Source organism: Mustela lutreola, chromosome 15 (genome assembly GCF_030435805.1).
Source record: "Mustela lutreola isolate mMusLut2 chromosome 15, mMusLut2.pri, whole genome shotgun sequence".
NCBI lineage: Eukaryota > Metazoa > Chordata > Mammalia > Carnivora > Mustelidae > Mustela > Mustela lutreola.
The window spans coordinates 49,386,311-49,409,208 of record NC_081304.1 but is presented as its reverse complement, the minus strand read 5'-3'; the positions used below and the strand labels follow the sequence as shown (position 1 = coordinate 49,409,208).

The following is a 22,898-nucleotide window of genomic DNA, read 5'->3' as shown; positions in this document are numbered from 1 at the left end:
GACTCTGGCTGTGGATCACCGTGGAGCAGTAAGTGTGCTGCTCAGCTCTAGTTGAGTCTGCTTTTTCCCTTCCCTTTTAGTGGAAGAAACACTGGTTTGTCCTCGCTGATCAAAGTCTGAGATACTACAGGGACTCGGCAGCTGAGGAGGTGAGTGTCTTGGTTTCCTTCCCAGTTGTGGAGACAGCTAAAGCGGTCCAGGTGGCACCCGGCAGCTCTGGCTCCCAGCCGCTGCTTCTCCAGGGTCCAGGCCCCTTCTGTCTGTCGACTGGTGTCTAAGTTGCCATCATGGGTTTCCCGGTCTAGATTTGGGGGGAAGGCTGAGCATGGTGTGACCAGCTTTTGATGCTGTCGTGACTGATTCTTCCTGAGACACTGGCTGTGTAGAGGCCCTGCTTTCAGCACGTGGGTGGTGTGTTTTAGTGGCTTCTCTTCTCTGCTCTTTGAAAAACGTTGAAAGATGGCTTATTTTAAAACCAAGGATGAGCAGTTTTGTTTTTTCTACAGAAGATTTCATGGAGAATGGAGTCTCTTAAAGAAAGAGAACTAAATCTTGTCTCTTATCTTTTGGACAAAGATGGGATGTGACAAGTGAATTTGATTGGCCCAGTAGACTGCCTTGATTCCTTGCTTGAAGACCAACTAGAAGGGGCTCTTTTTTCTTCACCTACAAAAAAAATTATCTTTTGAGCAATTTGGCAAGTCTGTGTTCCTACCTTTCCCCTTGCATTCCACTCCAGGAATCCTTCAGATACATTTCCACAAATAGGAAAAGATCTGTGCCCAAGATTAGGCATCCCTGCACTTTTGTCAGAGTAGCAGATTGGTGAGGATCTAATTATTTGTCATTAGGGGGCTCGTTATATGTATTTGTATACCATGAACCTTAGAAAAAGAAGTTCTTTGTGGACTTCAGTGGAAAGATGTTGGTGATACAGGGGAGCTGAGGGTGGTATGAGCAGCTGGCCCCTAGTGCTGCCTGACGTCAGGAAACACAGAAGCATGTGTGGTTGTAGTGTGTGCGTAGATCAGCAGTTCTGAGTGTGGCCTCTGGACCCCTGGAGACTCTTTCGGGGGGCTGGTCTACCCAAAACCATTGTTACAAAATTAAGATGCCATTTAAAGCCTCAGTTCTTGAAAACTCTTACATATCCCATGATTCAAAATTGACAGTGAGAATAAGTCACTTTTTCTGCATGCTGGAGTCCGGGGTGCCTCGTGGGAAAGCACGCACACCCTGTCCACGCAGCTAGCCAAGCCGGTGGCATCTCCTCGTGCAGTACCGGCTGTACCAGAGATAGCTGCTGAGACACACACTGCTCGCTCGCTTCAGGCATTCGGCACTTTCTTAAAAGTGAACCAAGTGAATCTATCCCTTCAAAGAAGATAGCTGACGATTTGTTGCCAGTGATACAGTTTGAGCCTTCAAGTGAAATTGGAACTTTGGAAAATGTGTTTTCCCCATCACAGACTTGACCGCTTCCCTTTCCTTACAGAGTGTCCTGACCACATGGGTGCCGATACTAACTTATTTTGAGCTCGTGTAATGAAATGTATCCACTTGTGAAAGATACCCATAACTTGATGTCTTCCAAATGACCAATATGCAAAAGTTGCAAAATCACACACGAGTAAAGGTCCATTCATAGGGCAGCAAAAAAACATGGATTTTAATACAATAGTATGGAAAGTCCCTTGATGGGATTTCAGATTTCATTTTGCAGTTAACCTTTTAGAGAGTACAACTTTTCACAGTGCAAGTCAATCAGACCATCGTGCCGCTCACCTCCAACAGTCATGTATGTCCATTATTCCTCAACCAAACTGGAAAAAAAGAAAGAAATGTCTTTCTTTTTACATCTCTCTTTTCCAGTCTGTATCTGTGTAAGGTTGGACTGTCTGCATATACGGTTGACCCTTGAAGAGACACAGAGATTGGGGGTGCTGTACCCTTCTGCAGTCGAAAACCTGCATATAACTTTTGACTCCCCCCAAACGGAACTAAGAGCCTACTGTTGATCACAGGCCTTAACATTTGCATGTTATGTGTATCGTGTACTATATTCTTAGAATAAAGTAAGCTAGAGAAAGGCCATTAAGAAAATCATAAGGAAGAGAAAATACATTTATAGTACTGTACTACATAAAAAAAAAAATCCATGTGTAACCTGGACCCACGCAATTAAAACCCATATTGTTCAAGGGTCAACCGTGCTTCATCCAAAATGGTAATTGTATAGGATGAGCGTAGCCATAGACGTGAGAATCCAGCTGTCCTTGGAAGCCAAGCATTTAAAGAAAGATTTGCAAAAATCCCTTCCTGACTTTTTAGAATATTTTTTGTGAAAAAATAAAATGGATCATTTGTGTTCTTAAGTGAGCAAATATGTTTACCTTCTTCTACCTTATTTCTAATATGCTGAATATCCTCAATAGATAAAAGCCACATAAATGAAAACTCTTTGGGGGTCCTCAATTTTTAAGAATAAAAGAGAGTCCAAGCATCAGGTTGCAGAACCACTGGCATGTGCCAAGTGTGGCAGGATGGGGACGTGGCATGGATACCTCCATGCAGCAGGGATAGGCGGAATCCTCACTCATCAGCGTATATGCCCATGAGCATAAAGCTAATGTGGAAATCCACTTGTCCAGGTGTACACATTTCCTTTCTCTCTGTAGGCAGCTGACTTGGATGGGGAAATTGACTTGTCTACATGTTACGACGTCACCGAGTATCCAGTCCAGAGAAACTATGGCTTCCAGATACATGTGAGCCCAGGGTGGAGTTGGGGCACCGGCTGGGCATGGAGGTGGGGGACACAGGCTCCTGTGGGAACATTTCTCCAAGAATCTGATGTCCTGGTCTGGGGACACTTGTGTACAAGCCTGACCTCCTAACTTGTATTAACCAAACCCAGGGGAGACCAGGGTTCAGACCCAAAGGTCGATGATTTTATTATAAGGAGTAGTCTGGGCGGCAACCCACTGGGCTACTGGTCATGGCAGTCCCTCCGTGCAGGGCAAGTGTGCAGACACCAAGGCCCGGTCAGAGATGGCACTGCTGGCCCGGCACCAGGGCCAGGGCATGAGCTTGGTGGCCCATGCTGCCCTGCTGTGATACTCTTCTGCCCTTGTCCCTACAGAAGGAATAGACATGCTTGATAAGCCAGCGTGTCAGACAGTAGTGGAGTCTGGCTTTCTTGGCCTGTGCAGACACCCCCCACCCCTTCCCCACTACCTCTCCATTTTAAAGAGCAGGTCTCTCTGGGTAGGGCATCCCAGGAGTAATAAGTGTTTTCTCGTTAAGTCAGCACCCATCACTGGGCTTGTTACAGCTTCGTTGTTCTAGGGCTTTCTTCTGTATGACGAGTCCATGGCCCGAACCGCAAGGTGCCAGTCTGTCTCTGAGAACTCACCTGCTCTTCCCGTCACAGGCAACATTTCCAAGTCCCCTCTGTTCCCTAGCTAATCTCGGCTGTCATTCAGACCCCTGTTCACTTTACTCTGGGAAGGGCAGTGTGAGCTTAGCATCGGTTCTGATGCTTTTCCATGAGGCCCACAGACTCAGAGAGATTGCTGTCAGTGCAGGAGAGTGGGTCCCAGGAGGGGCTCAGCCTGGCCCACTAAGGAGCTTTAGGATCTTGCAAGGTAAAGCTGGAGTGCTGAGTTTGCCGTGTTCTTGCCTGGCCAGCAGACTTGGTGGCACCTGCAAGGTGGCTGAATGCAGAAGCCAGGTGAGGGAGGCACCGTGAGAGCCCTGTGGGCTGGTCACGAGTCAGTCCCATCCTGAGGTTGGGGGAAGCCCTGGAATGTGGTGGAAGACATGAGGCAGTTGTGCCTTAGTAAGCCACAACCAGCAGGACATGGAGCGCACTTAGAAAGGAGGGGAAGGTACAGGCAGGCCAGGTGGTGAGGGGCAGAGGCAATGGTGACAAGGGCCGTGGCAAAAGAGCAGCTGGGCGCGGCTGTGGCCAGGGGAGGAGGAGGCAGCTGTGAGGTCTGCGCCCTAGAGCATGGTGAGCCTTGTGCTGCAGTCGGGCGGCAGAGGAGGGGATCCTCTGGACTTCAGGCCTGGGCTGTGTTGGAGGTCTCCCTAAGAATAGCAGGCAGCCACTGGCATTGACGTGGTCGGGAAGGAGCTCTCTTCAGGTGAGAGATGAGCTCATGGGAGAGAACATACAGAATGCTGAGGTCAAACTGCAGATACCCACACTGGAGTGCGAGGAAGCAGAGGATGCTGGGATGCCAGTGGGGGGTGCTGGTTCCAGGGGCATGGGGAAGGCCGGTGCTTCAGAGAGCCCTGAGGTGGCAGCCCTGCCCTTGGCTTGCACAGAGAGGAAAGTGGTGAGGGAGAGATGGGGAGGGACTTGGGCTGTGGGACTTCTCGAATTGGGGTGCCAGTGGGGGCACAAGCTGTGCCAAGCCAAGCCTAGCCCATGCTGGGCTGGCACGTGGTTTCATATTTTGGCCCTTGGCTCTGCCATTGTCCATCCCAAAATCATCTTGGCGAATTCCTCTTCCCATCGGCTGACCAGCTGTGTCTCATAGGCCAATTGGTCAGTAGCCTGAGAAGCCTAGAGAACAGTACTGATGCCCTCTCTTCTGTGACACAGGAGCCCGAGGTGCAGAAGCTGGGAGGTGGCCTCCAGGAGACCACTGTTTGCGTGTTGTGCCCCTCCCATCTTGGGAGGTGCCTGGCAGTGTGGCTTAGTGATACAAGGGTTGCAGCCCAGAGGCATGGCCTTGCTGCCTGGCTCCCCTGTCCTCCTGTCCACCTTCTGTCCCACATAGTACAGCTCCTCCCCCCCAGCCACCACCAGCATACTCCTCCATCTTGACTCGTGTCCCACCAGGTCACCCGGCTCAGGGGCTGGCGGTCCAGGGATTGTCCTAGAAGCACCCCCTCCGCTCCCATGCCCTATCAATGAGGGACTGTGTACCACCTCCTTTGCTGCCCCAGAACCTCCCTCTTCTGTCACTAGCACTCTGTGCTAAATCTAACTACGACTGCCCAGGCGGTGGCGCAGCAGGGCTCCCTGCCTCTTCTCAGCCTGATAGATGCGGCCCCCATCAGGCCCGACCCACCCGCTGAGTCCCGTGCCTGCCACTCTCCAGGCCATCACCCTGTGCACCTGGTGTGCGTGGCTGTGTGGCACTGGGCCTGGGATGGAGCTTTCCCCAGCCTGGGGGTCCCTTCCCATGGCTCCCCACACACTGGCTTCGTTGTTGCGTTGTGTTCCTTCCCCCAGTCTGTGAGCCCCTGAGAGAACAGGGCAAGCCATCCCAGGGCTGGGGACATTGCAGGCAAACAGGAAACCAAGGATGATGGCTGAGGCCACCACGGAAGCACATTTCCTTTGCTCTCTGGCCCTTCTTCAAGGGGGACACACACAGTTCTACCACAGCCCCCTCCCTGGCTGTAGTTCTCCCTGCAGGATGTCCTTTGGGGTCAGGGAGGGGACAGTCCCTGATGACAGCTTGTCTTTCGTGTAGACAAAGGAGGGCGAATTCACTCTCTCTGCCATGACATCTGGAATTCGGCGGAATTGGATCCAGACCATCATGAAGCATGTCCATCCAACCTCTGCCCCAGACGTCACAAGGTAGGACAGCCGGGTGCCTGAGGGAGCCCCCTTCCCTTCCAGCCACCGGCTCACTCCTTCGTGGGTCTGTGGTTCTTCTGGCCCAGCACAGCCTTCTTCCTTCCTCCTTCGTCCCACTGCTGACTGGCCCCCATCAGTCTCCCTCTGGCTTCCTGGTTTTTCTGCCTCCGGTGACCTTTTCCTCCCTTAAGCCTGGCCAGTGGAGCTGTCTGTGCAAGGGACGTTTGTGCCCCTGTCGGGACTGAACTTAGTGGGAGAAGCCCCTCCAGCTTAGGCACTGGGCCTCTCTGATGGTAGAGTAAGAGCAGCCCTGGAGGCCGCCTTCACAGGCCGCCAGAATGTTCCTTTCTCTTGGTCTTTTTGCTCCACGACTCCATCTGTTGGATTTCTGTACAACCAGGAAAAATTTCTTTGAGACTCAGTGCTAGAACTGGGTTGGACCTCTTGTTCTTCCCTCCTGCTGAGTCTCTGTGGCTCGCAAACCTCATGACGTTCCATGTGCCTTCCTCCTCCTGCCCTGAAGTTAGAACCTGCTGTTTCTAGTTTAAGAAAAAGAAAAAATTCTGGTGGGTGGGGCTGGTTCCACGATGCCCAGAACTCTGTCATTCTCAGCTGAAGGCTTTGGAGCCTTTGCCTCTTCTGAGAACGTCCCATTTATGCTTTTCAGGTCACGTACTTTGCGTGACTCTTCAAGTGTCTTTCTTGTGTTGTTGGTCACACGTGGAGTGGCGTCCCAGGGCCCACTGTGTGCCCCCCAGCAGCCTGGGGCAGCCATGGCCATGCCGAATCTTTGTCAAGGGCTTGCCTACTTCCTAGTGACGCTGCAGCTCTTTGAGCAAGAAAGCAGGAACAGAATCTCCTCTCCCTGTTGGCATTGTTTATTCCCTCATTTATTAAGTGAACAGAATATATGGTTGATTGTTCCTGTCAGTAAGTCAAGGTGTTGGTGGCCGGGACAAGTTCTCAAGTGTCCTGTTATGAGAGCTTATCTGTGAGTGGAGTGCGTCCTGCCTGCAGAGATGAGCGGGGTGCCCTCATTCTCATGGGGCAGCCTTGCTGGCTATCCTGGGGCTCTCTTCTAGCCAGGAGCCCAGGCCAAAGCTTTGTGAGGCTAGCAAAGCAAGAAAGGCAGCTCAGGGTTCTCGGGCAAGGCTGCTGCAACAGTGATTCGGGTGGTGGACATGAGAGGGCCTGAGGTCCTGTCCTGGCCACCAGCCTTTCCCTGCCTGCTGTGTCCCAGTCAGCCCTGGCTGCTCCACAAGGGCCTGGCCCTGTGCAGATTGAGGGGCCCAGCTGAGGAAGCCAGCTTGGGACGTCACCAGGCTGGCACATGGCACTGGCCTCAGAACAGGTGAAGAGGACACATGGCGCATGTGCACGTGCACATATGTCCCAGGCTGGCATTCATGGTTCCCTGCCACACTCAGACGCTGGGTCCATGCAGGGACCACAGGCCCACAGGGACCAGGTCTTTCCTTTATGTAGGAAGGTGGACTTAGTGATTGCCTTCCTGACTGGAATTTACTTCAGAATTGGTATATCTCAAACTTAGGGGGTCCTCACCCTCCCCTAGTTTGTCTTTAGCTTCTCTGCTGGTTTTCTGTGGGCTTTCATAGTTTGAGGAAAATTTGGACTTTTTTTAGTGCTTACGGGGCCAAGTCCCAAGAAGGTATTGGAAGCAAATATAAAGGTCAGAGGTGCAGGTTTGAGCGATGCCCCATAGTCCCCCTGCTTCGGTGGTGGGGTTGCAGGGCCTTCCTGCCTGGGGCTGGAGGAGTTTCCTCCCACAGAGCCATGGCTGCTGCTGCCAGCCCTCCATGTGGCCCTAATGCCCCACACAGTTGGGAGCCTGGGTCAGCTCTCAGTTGGGTGGTGTTGGAAGGACTCTTCTGGAGAACTTTTATTCAAATGCACAGACCATTTTATTCAGATGGTCTTAAATTGGCACCTTGCAGGCCCCACCACCCTAAACCACTTGAGACAAATGACCCAAAGCCTGATGATGACCATGTTTTCTTTCCCTTGGGTGCCTCTTCTCCAGGCTCCCTTCTCTTTGATTCCCATTTGAAGACCGGCACTCCCTGGATCTCCTGGGTGGTGCAGCCGTTAGGCTGGCACTTGATTTCAGCTCAGGTCTTAATCTCAGGGTCATGAGTTCAAGCCCCGTTCAAGTGACAGGTGCCCCCAACACCACCCTCGCTGGGGCCCTCAAGACCCTGGGTGGCTTCCAACTCTGTTCTGCCGCCTTGGCCAGGGCCAGGGGCCACTCTGCTCCCGGGGCCTCAAACCACAGCTGATGTTCCCGCCTCACCTCTGCTCAGGGATGTCCTCTGTAGGAATCTTTGCTTTGGGGCAAATTGAACAAAGGCATGGACTCCTTACTGGGCAAGGAGGGGTGCCCTTGAATCTGCTCCCTACTCACCTGTGTGGTGCAGGCACATAGGTGCCGGCTGGGCCATCTCTCTTCCCATGGCACAGTGGGCTCTGGCCTTTCATGCTGTGATCTGTCCCACCAGCCACCAGAGTGGTTTCTTAAAATGCAGACCTGACTGGGTTATTTACCACTTGTTAAAGAACCCTTGAACCTCTGGGGAGAAGTGGTTGGTCTCACCCATTCTGTCAGCACTGTCTGGAGCACACACGCCATAGGCTTGGCCTCCCACATGACCTCATTTAGATGGTGGCCGTGCCTGGTGCAGCCTGATGGAGCCTCCACTGTGACACTTGGCGACAGCACCTCCTCGGTCCAGGTTTCCTCTGAGGTCTGAGACTGGAAACTCTGAGCCATCTATGGCGGCTCTTCCTTTCTTGTCCCCACTCAGAACCGGTTTAGGTTCCCCCTGTGGAAGGAACACAAGTAAAGGGAAAGTGTCCTCTCCTCCCCTCCCCTGTGGGAGCCATAGCAGCGTAGAAGGAGGAAGTGGTAGAGCTAGGCACCCCTCTGGGGCAGGTGGCTGTCACCGGGAGCTGCACCTGACAGGCTCTCTGCCCCTTGCTCCCAGCTCACTGCCAGAGGAAAAGAACCGGAGCAGCTCCTCCTTTGAGACCTGCCTGAGGCCGAGTGAGAAGCCTGAAGGAGAGCGTGGAGAGCCAGACCCCGAGCAGAAGAGGAGCCGGGCTAGGGAGCGGAGGCGGGAGGGCCGCTCTAAGACCTTTGATTGGGCTGAGTTCCGCCCTATCCAGCAGGCCTTGGCTCAGGAGAGGGCCAGTGCCACTGGGGCTTCTGATGCCCACCCCGAGGCTGAGGCCGGCGAGCTGGAGCGGGAGCGAGCTCGGCGGCGGGAAGAGCGCCGTAAGCGCTTCGGGATGCTCGATGCTACAGATGGGCCGGCGGCAGACGACATGGCCCTGCGGATGGAGGTTGACCGCAGCCCAGGGCTGCCTGTGACCGCTGACCTCAAGACACAGAACGTCCACGTGGAGATCGAGCAGCGGTGGCATCAGGTGGAGACCACTCCTCTCCGGGAAGAAAAGCAGGTGCCCATTGCCCCCCTGCACCTGTCCTCCTCCGAGGATGGAAGTGACCGGCTTTCCACTCACGAGCTGACCTCTCTGCTGGAGAAGGAGGTAATGGGCAGACAGGTGATGGGGTTCTGTGCAGCAGCCTTTCCCAGCACCTGCTGTACCTGGTGGTGGCCAGAGCTGTTCAGCCACATAATACTGAGGGTCGTGTGGTCCAGACTGCTCAGAGAGACAGACACATGGACAGACCGGTCCTTAGAGTACAGTGCAGGCACAAGGTACAGGAGGGTGCCATGTCATGGAGGGTGGCAGGCTTTTCCAGAAGGAAAAGGTGTTTGCCATGCAGGGACACTGCCGTATAGAGCCAGGAATGGACAGAGACTAGGCCGATGGGATGCAGGACTCAGGAGCAGACTTTGTCCTACCCTGTTATGGGCACGAACTAGAGATTTGAGGCAGGAGAGGGGCATGAGCAGAGTTAGGTTTCCATATGCAGTGGGCAGCCCTGGATCAGAGGGGCCAAAGCTTGGAGGCAGAGACCAGCCCCGAGGCTTTTGCAGCAGCCCAGTAACCATTGATGGGATCTGGGGTGGGGGGTGCAGGTCATGCAGCAGGAGGCAGAGGCTGGATTCTGGATGTTAAGGAATATTCAGAATGTGAAACAGAGGCCGTGGGGAAGAAGGGGGTAAGAATCTGGCAGGCTGGGCAGACAATTGCCGTCATGCCACCAACTTGACTAGTTCATTGGGCACCAGAGCAGGCCCTCTGGGATGTAGCGTATCCAGAGATCAGATCTGGAAAACTTGGTAGTGGATTTGTAAATCTGAACAGTGAGTTTCCTGAACAAGAAGGTTCAGCATTGTACTGGCCTCTTAGGAACATTCAGGAGTATGTTTCAAATGTATTCTTCTACAGAAGTAGCTAATGAAAGTGAAGAATGGCACGTGGCCCTGCCCTCGCTTGTGATTTTCCTGTTAAATTTATGAAGCTAACATGAATCATTAACACCAGCGCTCGAATTTTTTCCCATTTCTAGACATGGTAAAGGCAAGGTGCAAAGAACTTCATGTTCACCTTGCTCTAAACTGTCAGAGAGGGCCTGCTGGCTTGCAGGTCACACACTGGACCATGAAGCTGTCACAGACAGCAGTCTGGGAGCCAGGTGTCTCAGTGCCGCCCACAGCAGTGCCCGGCTGCGCTCTGCCCCTCCAGCGCCCCCCACCCCACCCCTGCAAGCCAGCATCCAGTAGGCACCTGAGGGAGGGTTCAGGGAAGAGGTGGATGGATGGATTACTCAATTCAAAGCCACTGAAAGCAGGAAGAGTGGGAGGTGGCTTGCTCGCTTCACACATCTCATGGAACCCTTCCCACAAACAGCTTGCATGGAATCCGTCACGTTAAGAGGGGTCAACAGCAGCCGTTTGAGCGGAAGCCATGGCAGGGCCTGAAGTGAGGGCTTCCAGGGGCAGCTCCGGCCTGTTTGACCACACTGAGGAAACCGCAGGACCCAGCGGGGTGGTCTTCTGACACAGGCGCAAAGCCCGCATCTCCTGGTGGGGTCTGCTCCCCACATCCTTACGGGCACGTGGGAATTCCGTGGGTGCCCCGGGTAACAGGTGTGGTGCTGTCATATACGGCTTGAGCTGGAACCCTCAGTTCCAGATGCCGCAGATAAAGACCAAATCAGCACGTGCCCTGAAACATAGCCACAGGGCAGGCCAGCCCAGGTGTCTTGTGTGCGCCAGTCTGACAAGAGCCAGAAACACCACTGCCAGCCCATGCTGAGCTGCTGCCTCTGGTCCTTGCTGTCCCTGTGCTCAAAACTGCGTGTCTCTTTCCCAACAGTTGGAGCAGAGCCAGAAGGAGGCCTCCGACCTTCTGGAGCAGAACCGGCTCCTGCAGGACCAGCTGAGGGTGGCTCTGGGCCGGGAGCAGAGCGCCCGGGAGGGCTACGTGCTGCAGGTAGGGCTGAGGGGCTGCTGCTGCCCTTGTTCGTTTGGGCTTCAGCGTGAGGACCCAGGGAGGCTAGGAATGTGCAAAACCTGGCTGAGCAGGGCCAGCCTGTCCCCAGGGCCGCCCCCGCCGGGCTCTGCCGCAGCGCCACGGCCCACAGGCTGGCGGGTCCTCTAACCTCACCGTTGTAGGACGTTGTGGAGAATCTGCCTGAAACCTCTGTTTCCAAGGGTTTTTCTTTTTGTTTCCTAATGAAATCATCCTGATCATCTTTCCTCTTGGCTCTCAGAGTACCCAATATATACTTATTATCAGTATCACATGTCTGCGTGTCGTTTCTACGTGCTTTCACAAACAGCCGTACTAGGTCCATTGTCCCCACTGAAGAGCCTGAGTAGTAGCAGCCAAGTGCCTCCTTATCACCAAGGTGGTGGCAGACTTAGAACCATCCTTGACCTTCTGTGTAGCACACCTACAGGGCAGTCTGGGGCCATTAGCACTGGCCTAGTGGCTCCCTTATTTTTTGCCTCGGCTGAGGTGCCGGGGGAAAGTGGCCACCCGGCCATCGGCCAACTCTCCCAGCAGCCTAATGGAGAGTCTAATGAGAAGGGCAGCAGCCCGAGTCCTGAGCTGAGACCCAAACCCATGCTCCGGCAGTGAGTTCCACGCCCACATGCCAGCCAGCAAGCAGTGGGTGCTGCCCTGGTGTCTAGCCAGTGGGAACCTATTGTCCTATACCATTCTGGCCCTGAGTTCTGGGGCACAAAACAACACACTCGTGCCCCATCATGCTGATATGCTGGTGCAGAGAGGGTGGCGGATAGAGCAGTGCTGCAGAAGTGCAGAGGGTTGAGGGAATAGGGAACTCGAGCTCCCAGCCAAGGCTGAGGACACAGCACTCCAGTCAGGGTCCCGCCACCGACCAGTAGAAGGTGGTGCCATCCCCTGCAACCTCAGCCTCCTTGCCTGTGTAGACTTAGAACTTGACCCCAAGGGCCTTTCCAGCTCTCAGGGACCCTGAGTCTCTCTGATAAGTGTCTGCATTGACGTTTCCAGACCACAGCACCCCGGCCACCGTGGGCCAACTCAACCCAGGCAGCACATGAGCCTCTGGGCAGAGTTTACCTTCCCTCCTGTCTCCGTGCTGTTATTTGTTGCATGTTCCCTCTGCCTCCTCTTTCTCCCCTGGCTTTGACCATGGCCCTGGGTGCCCCTTGTGCCCTGGTCCTCCCCAGCCCCTTCAGCCAAGGAATGGCCATGCCCAGGTCCTATTCTCGGGCACAAGGGACTGGTGGTGGTGGGCATCCCCGTTTCCTGTGTATGTTTCCTGGGTCATTTTGTGCAGACTTTCAAGGTTTGGGGAGCATCTTTTTAAACCTGCATGAATTCACTTCACATCTGGTGGTAAAGATACTAGCAGCAGATTTTGCACATTGCTAACCTAAGAACCTGTCTCTGTGTCTAACCTGGATGATTGCATGAGCCTGCAGCAGAGCCCCAGGCAGAGGGCCCGGGGCCATCCCCTGCAGCCTCAGCTGGACAGGGCTGGTCAGCCTTCAAACCTCCCCACTAGGTCTAACAACGGGTGACTTGTAACCTCCCTTTGTGCTTTGAAAATGCTTATCCCCAAGTCATTCGGCATGAGCAAGGGGCCTTTGGGGTTCAGGGTCAGGAGGAGAGCTATTCAGGGTGGGCACTGCACTAATGGTGCTGGGAGGAGGAGCTTGCATGGTTTGGATGTGGAGCGTGGAGTGTATGTAACTTGACTATAACTGAGTGTCACATCTGTGGCTTCCCTGCCAGCAGACCAGACCTAGAGCGAGCCACAGGCAAGCCAAATTCTTAGGCTGGGCTCTTCTCACTCTTGTTCATGTTGGTTTTGCCCCGGCATTAATTAGTTCTGTCTCTTCTGCATGCCTTTCAGTTTGGGGAGTTTTGTTTCATTTGTGTTTTGTGTCTTGCATACTTCACTCTCTTGCTTTGAATTCCACGAAGGTTTGCTTGTTTTGTTGATTATCATGTTTTACTCCGTGGTTTCCGTTTTCCCTCATTTTGTCTTCTTGCAGGTAGAGATTAGTTCTTCCTGTTACTGTAGAGGACGGGCTCCACTTCCCAAAGGAAAACACTTCAGATGTCACCTCACTGGCATCCCGGGCGGTTGCCTCCCTTCCTTCTCTCCCCGTCCTAGAAGGAAGTGGCACCGCCACCGCAACCCCCGCAACCCCCCTCGTCCCGGCTTTGTTAGGGTTTGTTGCCTAGAGTCTTCTACCTTTTGTTTTTGCAAAACAAACAGATCCTGAAACTCTGCTCCTCCCCCTCTCCTCCTTCCCAGTGTTCTCCTGTCCTTCGTCTTCCTTTGCTCATCAGTGTACTCCATTATTCACTTCTGTTTGATTTTGTTATCCTAGAAGCTGCTTGGTTAGAGCTGTTCGATGTGACTGTCCATGTGTTCCGTTTACCTAAAAGCAGCTACTTCCCAAAACAAGCTAAGATGATTTGTTGGATTTGTTTTTTAATTGAAAAAAAAAAAAAAAAATTATGCCAAGGATAAAAGGCAAACCCACCAAGAAGCTTTTCTGTGGTTGACCCTGGCCAGAGGTGTGACACTCAGAACTGGGAGGCCCGAGTGGTACTAACCAGTATTTAATCGGTTTTTTTAAGACTGAAGTGGCCACCTCCCCATCCGGTGCCTGGCAGAGGCTCCATAGAGTCAACCAGGATCTGCAAAGCGAGCTGGAGGCCCAGTGCCAGCGCCAGGAGCTGGTCACGCAGCAGATCCAGTCCCTGAAGCGCAGCTACGGGGAGGCCAAGGACGCGATCCGGCACCATGAGGCCGAGATCCGGAGCCTCCAGGCGAGGCTCAGCAATGCCGCCGCCGAGCTCGCCATCAAGGAGCAGGCGCTGGCCAAGCTCAAGGGTGACCTGAAACTGGAGAAGGACAAGGTCCGGGAGCAGCTGGAGGAATGGCAGCACAGCGAGGCCGCACTGAGCGGGCAGCTGCAGGCCAGCGAGCAGAAGCTCAAGAGCGCTGAGGCCCTGCTGCTGGAAAAGACGCAGGAGCTGCGGGACCTGGAGACGCAGCAGGCCCTACAGAGGGACCGGCAGAAGGAGGTGCAGAGGCTGCAGGAGCGCATCGCCGACCTCAGCCAGCAGCTCGGCGCCAGCGAGCAGGCCCAGAGGCTGATGGAGGAGAAGCTGCAGAGGAACTACGAGCTGCTGCTGGAGAGCTGCGAGAAGGAGAAGCAGGTGCTGCTGCAGAACCTGAAGGAGGTGGAGGACAAGGCCAGCGCCTATGAGGACCAGCTCCAGGACCACGAGCAGCAGATGGAGGTCCTCCAGAAGGAGAAGCTGAGCGCCAAGTGCGAGGGCAGCGAGGTGGTCCACCAGCTGGAGGAGCAGCTGGAGATGAAGGAGGCCAGCATCCAAAAGCTGGCCGAGCACGTCCAGAGCCTCAGAGATGAGCGGGACCTGATCAGGCAGCGGTTCCAAGAGCTGATGGATCGTGTCGCCCTGTCTGACGGGGACATGGCCGAGCTTCAGGAGAAGCTGAGGGGAAGGGAGGCCGACTACCAGAGCTTGGAGCACTCCTATAGGAGGGTGGCCAGCCAGCTCCAGAGCATGCACACGCTGCTGAAGGAAAAGGAGGAAGAGCTAAAGTGCATCAAGGAGATGCACGAGAAGGTTCTGGAAAAGAAAGATCAGGACCTCAATGAGGCTTTGGTTAAAATGGTTGCCTTGGGGAGCAGCTTAGAGGAAACAGAAATGAAGCTCCAGGCAAAGGAAGAAATTTTAAGGAGATTTGTAAAGGAGTCTTCAGAGGACATGGAGGAGCCACGGAGCTGCCTGGAAGAGGCAGAGGACGGCACCATGCTGTCGGGCCTGCAGCTCCAAGCTGCTGGCACACCCCCGGCCTTCCCACATCCCAGGCTCGAGGACGAGGCCCCAGGGGTGGCCCTAGGGGAGGAGTGTGGCAGCGGCAGCCCCCAGAGAGAAGAGAGCATGGGCTCTCTGAAGTCAGAGGTGCCGGACAGGGAGGGACACCCCCCAAGCACAGCAAAACCTGACCAGGGAGTTCCTGGTGTCAAAAGGCAAAGGATCCGGTTCTCCACGATTCAGTGCCAAAAATACACGCATCCCGATGGGTCCGAGAAGACCTGGACCAGCAGCACGTCCTCTGACACGAGCCAGGACCGCTCGCCCTCAGAGGAGAGCATGTCGTCAGAAGCCACCCCCAGCTCTCTCCCTGCAACCAGCGATTCCGACACGTATCTCTCCATAATACACTCCCTGGAGACCAAGCTCTACATCACGGAGGAGAAGCTCAAGGATGTGACAGTGAAGCTGGAGAGTCAGCAGGGCCAGAGCCAAGAGGCCCTGCTCGCACTGCACCAGCAGTGGGCCGGCACCGAGGCGCGGCTCCGCGAGCAGCTCCGCGCCAGCCTGCTGCAGGTCGGAGCACTGGCCTCCCAGCTGGAACAAGAGAGACAGCTGAGGGCCCAGCTCGTTGACAGTCACGTCGGGGAGCTCGGCGACTTCCAGGTAAAAAACAGCCAGGCTCTAGCTTGCTTAGAAAACTGCCGAGAACAGCTGCGATCCCTGCCAGCGGCCACCCCAGAGGATGCGCAGGACGTGGGCACGGGCCCCCTGGCCAGCGTGGAGGGTGCACTCATCAGCGCTATCCAGGCCCCGAGCCCCTGGCCAGCTCCTGTGGACAGTGGGGCCCAGGCCCAGCCAGAGGAAGCTCATTTCGTGGAGCTAGGGAAGGCGATCTCGCAGCCGCTGCTCCGGCCGGAACTGACCGAGCAGGAGCAGCTGAAGCTCCTTTCCCATCAGATAGCTCTGGAAGCCTCACTGATAAACCAAATAGCAGACTCCTTAAAAAACACAACATCAGATATCTCACGCGTTCTCCACGAGATTTCTCAGTCAGGAAAGTGGCCTGTGGAATCTGAAAGTGCTGCTCTCTGCCCTAGGGCCCCAGCGGACACCTGGGCTAAGAAGGTGCTGGTAGATGGCGAATTCTGGAGCCAGGTCGAGTCCCTGAGTAAGCACCTGGGAACGCTGGGTGGAGAGGCTGCCGGCACAGCGGGAGGCAGGCAGCAGAGTGTCCCACCAGCCCTGGTCCCTGCCCTGGCCGATGCCACATGGGTCAGGGCAGAGCTCAGCTTCGCACTGCAGTCAGTGAGGGAGTCCTTCCACCGACGGTTGCAGAGCATCCAGGAGACCCTCCAGGGCACCCAAGTGGCCCTGCGGCAGCACAAGCGCGTGCTAGGGGACATCCTGGGAGCCTACCGGACCCCCGACTTTGAGAGAGTGATGCAGCAGGTCTCAGAAGCCCTCAAGCTTCCCGCGGGCATTGAAGGAGGCATGCAGGCATCCTGGGACCCTAGCCCATTAGGAGAAGTACTGACTCCTCAGGAAGCCGCCAGCTCCCGGGAGCCCTTCTACATGTCCGACCAGAGCTCTGGAGCCCTTGTTACTATTCAGGAAGAACTCGCCCTGCAGCTCAAAGATAAGGCCAGCCTCTTGGGGGAGATATCTGCTGCTTTAACCTCACTTCCCCCTGTGGAGTCGGTCAGAGATTGTCAGAAGCTTCTCCAGGCATCCCAGAATCTCTCCTATAACACTTACCTGGGAGGCCTTGGTCAGTATTCTTCATTATTAGTTCAGGATGCAATTATTCAGGCACAGGTATGTTACGCAGCCTGCAAAATCCGGCTGGAGTATGAAAAGGAGCTCCGGTGCTACAAGGAGTCCTGGCAGGGCACGGGGGCCTCCTGTCAGGAGCACGAGCAAGCCATTGGGGCCCTGAGGGAGGAGTACGAGGACCTTCTCCGGAAGCAGAAGAGTGAGTACCTGGAAGTGATTGCCATTGTTGAGAGGGAAAATGCCGAGCTCAAGGCTAAGGTCACCCAGCTGGGCCATCAGCAGAGGCGTCTGGAAGAAGTGGAAAGCAAGCACAGTGAGAATATGTTCGCCCTGCAGGGGAGGTATGAGGAAGAGATCAGGTGTGTGGTGGAGCAGCTGAACCGAGCAGGGGACACACTGCAGGCCGAGCACAGCAGGGTCCTGAGCCAGCTGGATGCCTCGGTCAGAGACCGGCAGGACATGGAGCGACACCACGTGGAGCAGATGCAGAGCCTGGAGGACAAGTTCCAGCTCAAGATCAAAGAGCTGCAGACCATCCACGAGGAGGAGCTGCGGACCTTGCAGGAGCACTACTCACAAAGCTTGCGGGGTCTGCAGGAGGCCCTGCGCCACTACCAGCGCCAGCTGCCCGAAGCCCCACCGGCCCCCGGGCCCCCGGGCAGCCCCCACCAGTGCCCCTCCTCCAGCTGGCCCGCCAGCCAGCCCCGGGGGGCTCTGCAGGCCACCAAGGGAGAGGCCGACTCCATGACGGGGCTGAGGGAACGTATCCAGGAGCTGGAGGCCCAGATGGACATCATGCGGGAGGAGCTGGAGCACAAGGACCTGGAGGGCGATGCGGCCACGCTGCGGGAGAAGTACCAGAAGGACTTTGAGAACCTTAAGGTTCTGCAGCATCATTTGATTTTCAAGGCAGTGGAGGCGCAGGCCTTGCTCTGCTGTGGGTGGGTGGGGGCGGGTGGCAGTGTCTGGCAGACAGGACTCTCGGGTAGAGCCGAAACACAGTTCTTGGCTCTGAGTTACTGTGCAAGCAGAGTCAGGTTGATACTGTCCCTCCCCTGACTCCTTGCTGGCGTGGTGTGGTCTCAGAGCGGGGTCCAGGCAAGGGTCTAGCCTGCTGTTCAACATCTGCCCCACCCCCAAGGAGGACTGCTGGGAGGAGAACAGGAGCACCATGAGAGAGGGAGCGTGGTCACCCCCCTCACCCCTCTGCCTGGTCCCTCCCAGTGCCTCCAGCAGAGGAAGCCTTTGCCGTTCTGTCCCAGCCTTGCTCTCTCTTCTACTCCCACAGAACCCACTCCAGGGCAGTATAGATGCAGACCTGGGAAGAACTCAGGAGACAGGCCTGAAGCTCCCTTAGAGAGCTATCTCCTGAGTGCCCTAAGAGGGCAGAGTTGGGTTTCCCAAAAGATGGGGATATTTGCAAAACAGTGTCAAGGGTTACTCTTGTCCAACTTCCTGTGGGGAACTGGCATTTAATGGGCACTGTGGAAGAAGGGCTTTCCTCCTGAGCATGCCTCTCGGCCGCTGGTACTCCTTCCCTGGGGGCTGTGAGAAATGCCCCATCCCTAGTAACTATACCCTGTTCTCCTTCCCCGTTACGTGCTCCGCCTCATTAGGTGGAATACCCAGGCCCTAGCATGTAAAGGTGACCTTCCCAGGCTCCTGGGGGCCATGGGCTGTGTGGCCAGTCCAGGTTCTCGTCCAGCCCCTTCAGAGCTAGAGAGGCTTGCCCGTGTGCATGCTGCCTGGCTGCCCAGAAACTTCCCCGCAGCTTCTCGACATTAGCCTCTTGAACTCCGCACCATCCCTTGCTGCGGCACAGTAAATGGCCGGCCTCCTCAAAAGCTCTCCATCCCCAGTCAGGTCCCTGCTCTATTGGCGCCTCAGCCTGCCCAAGCATAGCGCCGGCCAGCAGCGTTTAGGCAGTTGCTCGTGGCGCTAATGCTGCTCTCTGGCAGGATGCCCGCGCTGCTGTTTTCTGTCACCCTGAAAGCGAGGGACAGACATGCAGGGAGTCAGCAGGGAGTCTTCTTTACCTCTGGGTGACGACGCAGCCCACTGGCCAGAGCCAAGCATGTGTGGTCATCAGCAAGCTCTCAAACGGCCAAGAGCCCATTCTCACTGTTCTTTTCCCAAGTCAAAACCTTTTGAAAATGGTTAGGAATCATGAGACAGCTTCAAGGGCTATTTTCCAGAAGTGCACGAATGGTGCCCCCATGGTGGCCTGTGCATGCGAGCGCAGCACTCAGATGGGCCAGGCCCACCTATAAAAGAAACTCGCACAAACACCGGCCCTTAGTACCCTCCCAAAAGAGCATCCCACTGCTTCCCATGACACCGTGCAGGTCTGTGTGGCCAGGGACCCAGGCACAGACACACCTTGGGCTCCCTGGGAGCTGAGGGCTCCCTGTCCTCCAGTGAATGGCTTCATTTCTGCTCCACAGAGCCCCTGGGCAGTGAGGCAGTCTCAGCCCCCATGTCAGTCAGAGGGACAGAGATAAGGCCCATACTGGTGGCCTGGTGTGATTAGTTAGCAAGAAATGGGGTTGGGGGCTTCTGATCGCCGGTCTCTGGGGGCTGCTCTGCTGCTGCACTCTGTGCTGCCTCTGTCGTGTGCCTGTGAGCGTCCGGCCTGTCCGTGCTGTTCTCATTGCAGCCCTAGAGGCCCAGCAATTACAGTTAGCGCTCTCGAGGGCCTCCGACCAGTAGCCAGAACTTGATGCAGTTTTACCCCGGGTCAGGGAGACCAGGGTCTTGGCTGACAGCCCCTCTCTGACCATTGCAGGCTGCCACCTTCTCTGACGACTCTGCACAGTAGCCATCGAGGAACTGGGCTGGGAATACTGGCTTAAAAATCCATATGTGTTTCTGGGTGAATGATTTTAACACATGTGCTGTCCAAGGAAGCAGCTGGTCTTTAAAGCTTATTCAGTGTTTGTGTAGAAAGAATTTTCACCCTTAGCTTTAAATATTCTAAAGCCATCCAATCCAACTAAACCCTGAGAGACCAACTAGCTGTGTGCTCACTGTGAACGAAAGCACGAAGGAGGGACGATGAGGGGCTCGGACAGGCCAAGGGCTGGGAGCCACAGCCCCAGGACTCCTGCAGCTGTGCTGTGAGGCAATGAGAGGAGGCCGACGGCTTCCAGGTGGGAGCTGCCCGGGAGAAGGAATGCCCAGTTAGCGGTGGATAACAGTTAAGACCATTGACCCAGTCGCAGCCGGTCTGTTTGAGTGAAGGCCAGACTGTTCAAAAACATTGGGGTATCTCAGACAGGCCCATCAGTTACTGTGGGGGCTTAGACCAGGACACCCAAGTATGGTGATTTGATTTCTTACCCTTTCTTGAACCCAGGTGCAAGAAAACTGAGCAAGTAGCATAGATCGGGAGGGAGGAGTTCCCCACCCCGCTTTGCATTTGGAATGTAACCTGGCCGTTCTCCATCCTCTTCTGGTTTTTTAAAAATCACTGAAAAGCCTGATCCCTACTTTGGAAGAGATGTGGCAAGGGGTTTAGATAGAAGTGTGCCTCCATGCACAGAACAGCTGCATGTACGCCTTCACAGCAGTGACACATTCCCCCGCCCCTTTGGTCAGAGCACTCTGCTAAGCCAGGCCTGGGTTTCTCAACCAACCTGTGGAATGGTTGGACCCATCTTAGGGTCCCATCTTAGGGTACCTCTGTCCCTCCCTTAAACCAATGTGTAGGTAATAATCCGGCCTGCATTGTAACACGGCATGGACGAGTGTGGAGAGCGGCTCTGCTGTGTATCTCTCTTCAGTTAGTTAGTTAGTGCCTTTGTTTGTACTCCTTGAAAGAGGAAGAAGGAAGGTGCAGGCTGGAAGAGAAGAGATCATGCAGCCTAATCTGATTCCCTCAGTGGATGCCAGGCGAAGGTGGCCAGCTGGTTAGTGGCGGGGCCTTGGCCACCGGGTTACCTGTCATTCACAGGATGGTGTCGGCTCCCTCCGAGAGCCAAGAAAGATGCATTTATGAAAGGCCCGGTTTGGTGCTGAAAGCTTCTTGCTGTGTAACTCAAACCAGACCCAGCCAGCCTCCATACGTTTACTCTCTTTCTTGCTCCCTCTGGTCAGTCCCACCTAGCCATGATTTGTGAAGGCCCGGGATCAGCTATTTTAAATTCCAGTGCAGCTGCTTCCCACCCACAGTACAGACTTTCCGTGGATTCAGAACAATAACCCCAATAAGGTGTAAACTCTCTTTCCCAAATGCTCCGGTAGCATAAAATGCCCAGTAGTGTCAGTGAGCGTCTGCAGACAGCCATCAGATAGCCCTGCTGGCTCCGTGCTCAGTGTCAGGGAGCGTGCTGTCTGACCAGGGAGCCTCGAGGGTCCGGGCTGCTGGCTTCGCGATAAACAGAACACCCATTGCAAGAGTAAAGAAAAACATCCATGGAGTCCCTTTTGCATCTTACAGGCCACGTGCGAGCGAGGGTTTGCAGCCATGGAAGAAACGCACCAGAAGAAGATTGAGGACCTGCAGAGGCAGCACCAGCGGGAGCTGGAAAAGCTTCGAGAGGAGAAGGATCGTCTCCTAGCCGAGGAGACGGCAGCCACTATCTCAGGTGGGAGTCGGGCTGGGCGGCCACACTCACCCCAAGGGCAGGATGGCGGCAGGCTTCCCTAGCTGACCACACTGTTCGGCAATGAGCTGTCTTGGAGCTGCCTCTTGGCTGAGGTTGCAGCTTGGGTGTCCAAGGCTAGCCTGTGACAGTTCCTTCCAAGGGAGAGACTGCTTTCAGGAACCCTCTGAGAGCTTGCGAGCCCGGGCCTGGCACCCCCAGCTACACCTGAAGGGCTGTCCCCAGCCGCACTAGTCCCGTCAGTGCCATTGCCCTTGGACCACATAAGACCATCTCCGCCTGTGGTGCCGAGAACATCAGCACAGCATTGCTACCGCTCCTGCCCGGTGACAGACTTGGCTGCCGAGCCGACACGCACTGCCCCTAGCAAGCCTGGTGCCATTCGTTGTGTATTACCCTCCTTTTCTGTGATGGTGCTTTACGGTGTTCGCATTTCGGGGTGAAGAACAAAACCTACTAGCCTGAAAGCTTGCTTGTTTTATAAGCTCGAGTGTGATTTTAATGTTGACATTTATTTCATCAGTTTGGCTTGCTTCCAACATTTAAAAAAAAAAAAATGTACCTGCATCCCTTTTGTGGTGGGAGTTCCCCGGGAATTCCTTGGCTGGTGTCTGCTGAAATTCGGTCTGGGAGAAGCCGGCCTGACCACTTGTGGACTTCGCATTAACAATGGGCAGACATGCCGTCCTGTTCATCTTGCTTACCCCCCAACCCTGCCTCGAGCCTCTCGTGCTGATGGCCACATCCTTGCCTACAGCCATTGAAGCCATGAAGAATGCCCACCGGGAGGAGATGGAGCGTGAGTTGGAGAAGAGCCAGAGGTCCCAGATCAGCAGCATCAACTCCGACATCGAGGCCCTACGACGACAGTACCTGTGAGTCAGCTTCCTGGCCACAGGAGGCAGCCCTTGTGGGCCAGGCTGGAGGAAGCCCTGTGGGTGGGAAACGGGACCTTTCCTGTGTCTTCCCAAGAGCCACAAAGACATGGGTCTCAAGGGTGGGCAGTGGTGGAGGCCTGAGGTTCTGAGGCAGCTCCGAGTCGCCCTTCCCGAGGGGCTGAGCACCATCCCAGAATCGTCTTTGGTTCTACAAGTGGAAGAAGCAGTCTTTTCCAAGAGGTCCAGGGTGACCGAGAACAATGTCATGAGGCTTTGATTTTCTGAGTGTGGATAGAGCCTGGTCCTGGCTTATTAGACACAGGGCATCTCGGAAGTTAGTGTTGAAAACAGATCACAAGTGTGACTTCTCTCCAGGCATCATGGGGATTCTGTGTGTGGGAACATTAAGGTCCTTGAAAGAGGTGCAGGTTGGGGCGCCTGGGTGACTCAGTGAGTTAAGCCACTGCCTTCGGCTCAGGTCATGATCTCAGGGTCCTGGGATCGAGCCCCGCATCGGGCTCTCTGCTCAGCAGGAAGCCTGTTTCCCCCTCTGCATCTGCGTCTGCCTTCTGTTCTGCCTACTTGTGCGCTCTCTCTCTGTCAAATAAATAAAATCTTAGAAAAAAAAGAGAGAGATGCAGGGAAGGATGTAGGAGAGAGTCTGTAAGCCTACAGTACTTCGAGGTTTTCCCTTTTTTAGCTGGGTCCAAATTTGCTGCGACCACGGAATGCACAGGACCTGCCCTCTGC

General features: G+C 55.1%; 1 protein-coding gene across 7 annotated transcripts in view; it reads left to right on the top strand.

The window, feature by feature from the left end:
• MPRIP (myosin phosphatase Rho interacting protein) overlaps window positions 1–22,898 on the top strand; it is a 147,996-nt gene that overhangs the window by 109,408 nt on the left and 15,690 nt on the right. For 5 of the 7 annotated variants that reach the window (XM_059148721.1, XM_059148717.1, XM_059148718.1 and 2 more), the window contains 8 exons: window positions 81–149; window positions 2,679–2,768; window positions 5,493–5,602; window positions 8,605–9,169; window positions 10,910–11,026; window positions 13,679–17,548; window positions 21,105–21,252; window positions 22,028–22,145. In XM_059148721.1, coding sequence (XP_059004704.1) covers window positions 81–149; window positions 2,679–2,768; window positions 5,493–5,602; window positions 8,605–9,169; window positions 10,910–11,026; window positions 13,679–17,548; window positions 21,105–21,252; window positions 22,028–22,145 — 5,087 coding nt within the window. The remainder of the gene's footprint in view (window positions 1–80; window positions 150–2,678; window positions 2,769–5,492; window positions 5,603–8,604; window positions 9,170–10,909; window positions 11,027–13,678; window positions 17,549–21,104; window positions 21,253–22,027; window positions 22,146–22,898) is intronic. The other 2 variants (XM_059148723.1, XM_059148724.1) reach the window with 1 other exon arrangement.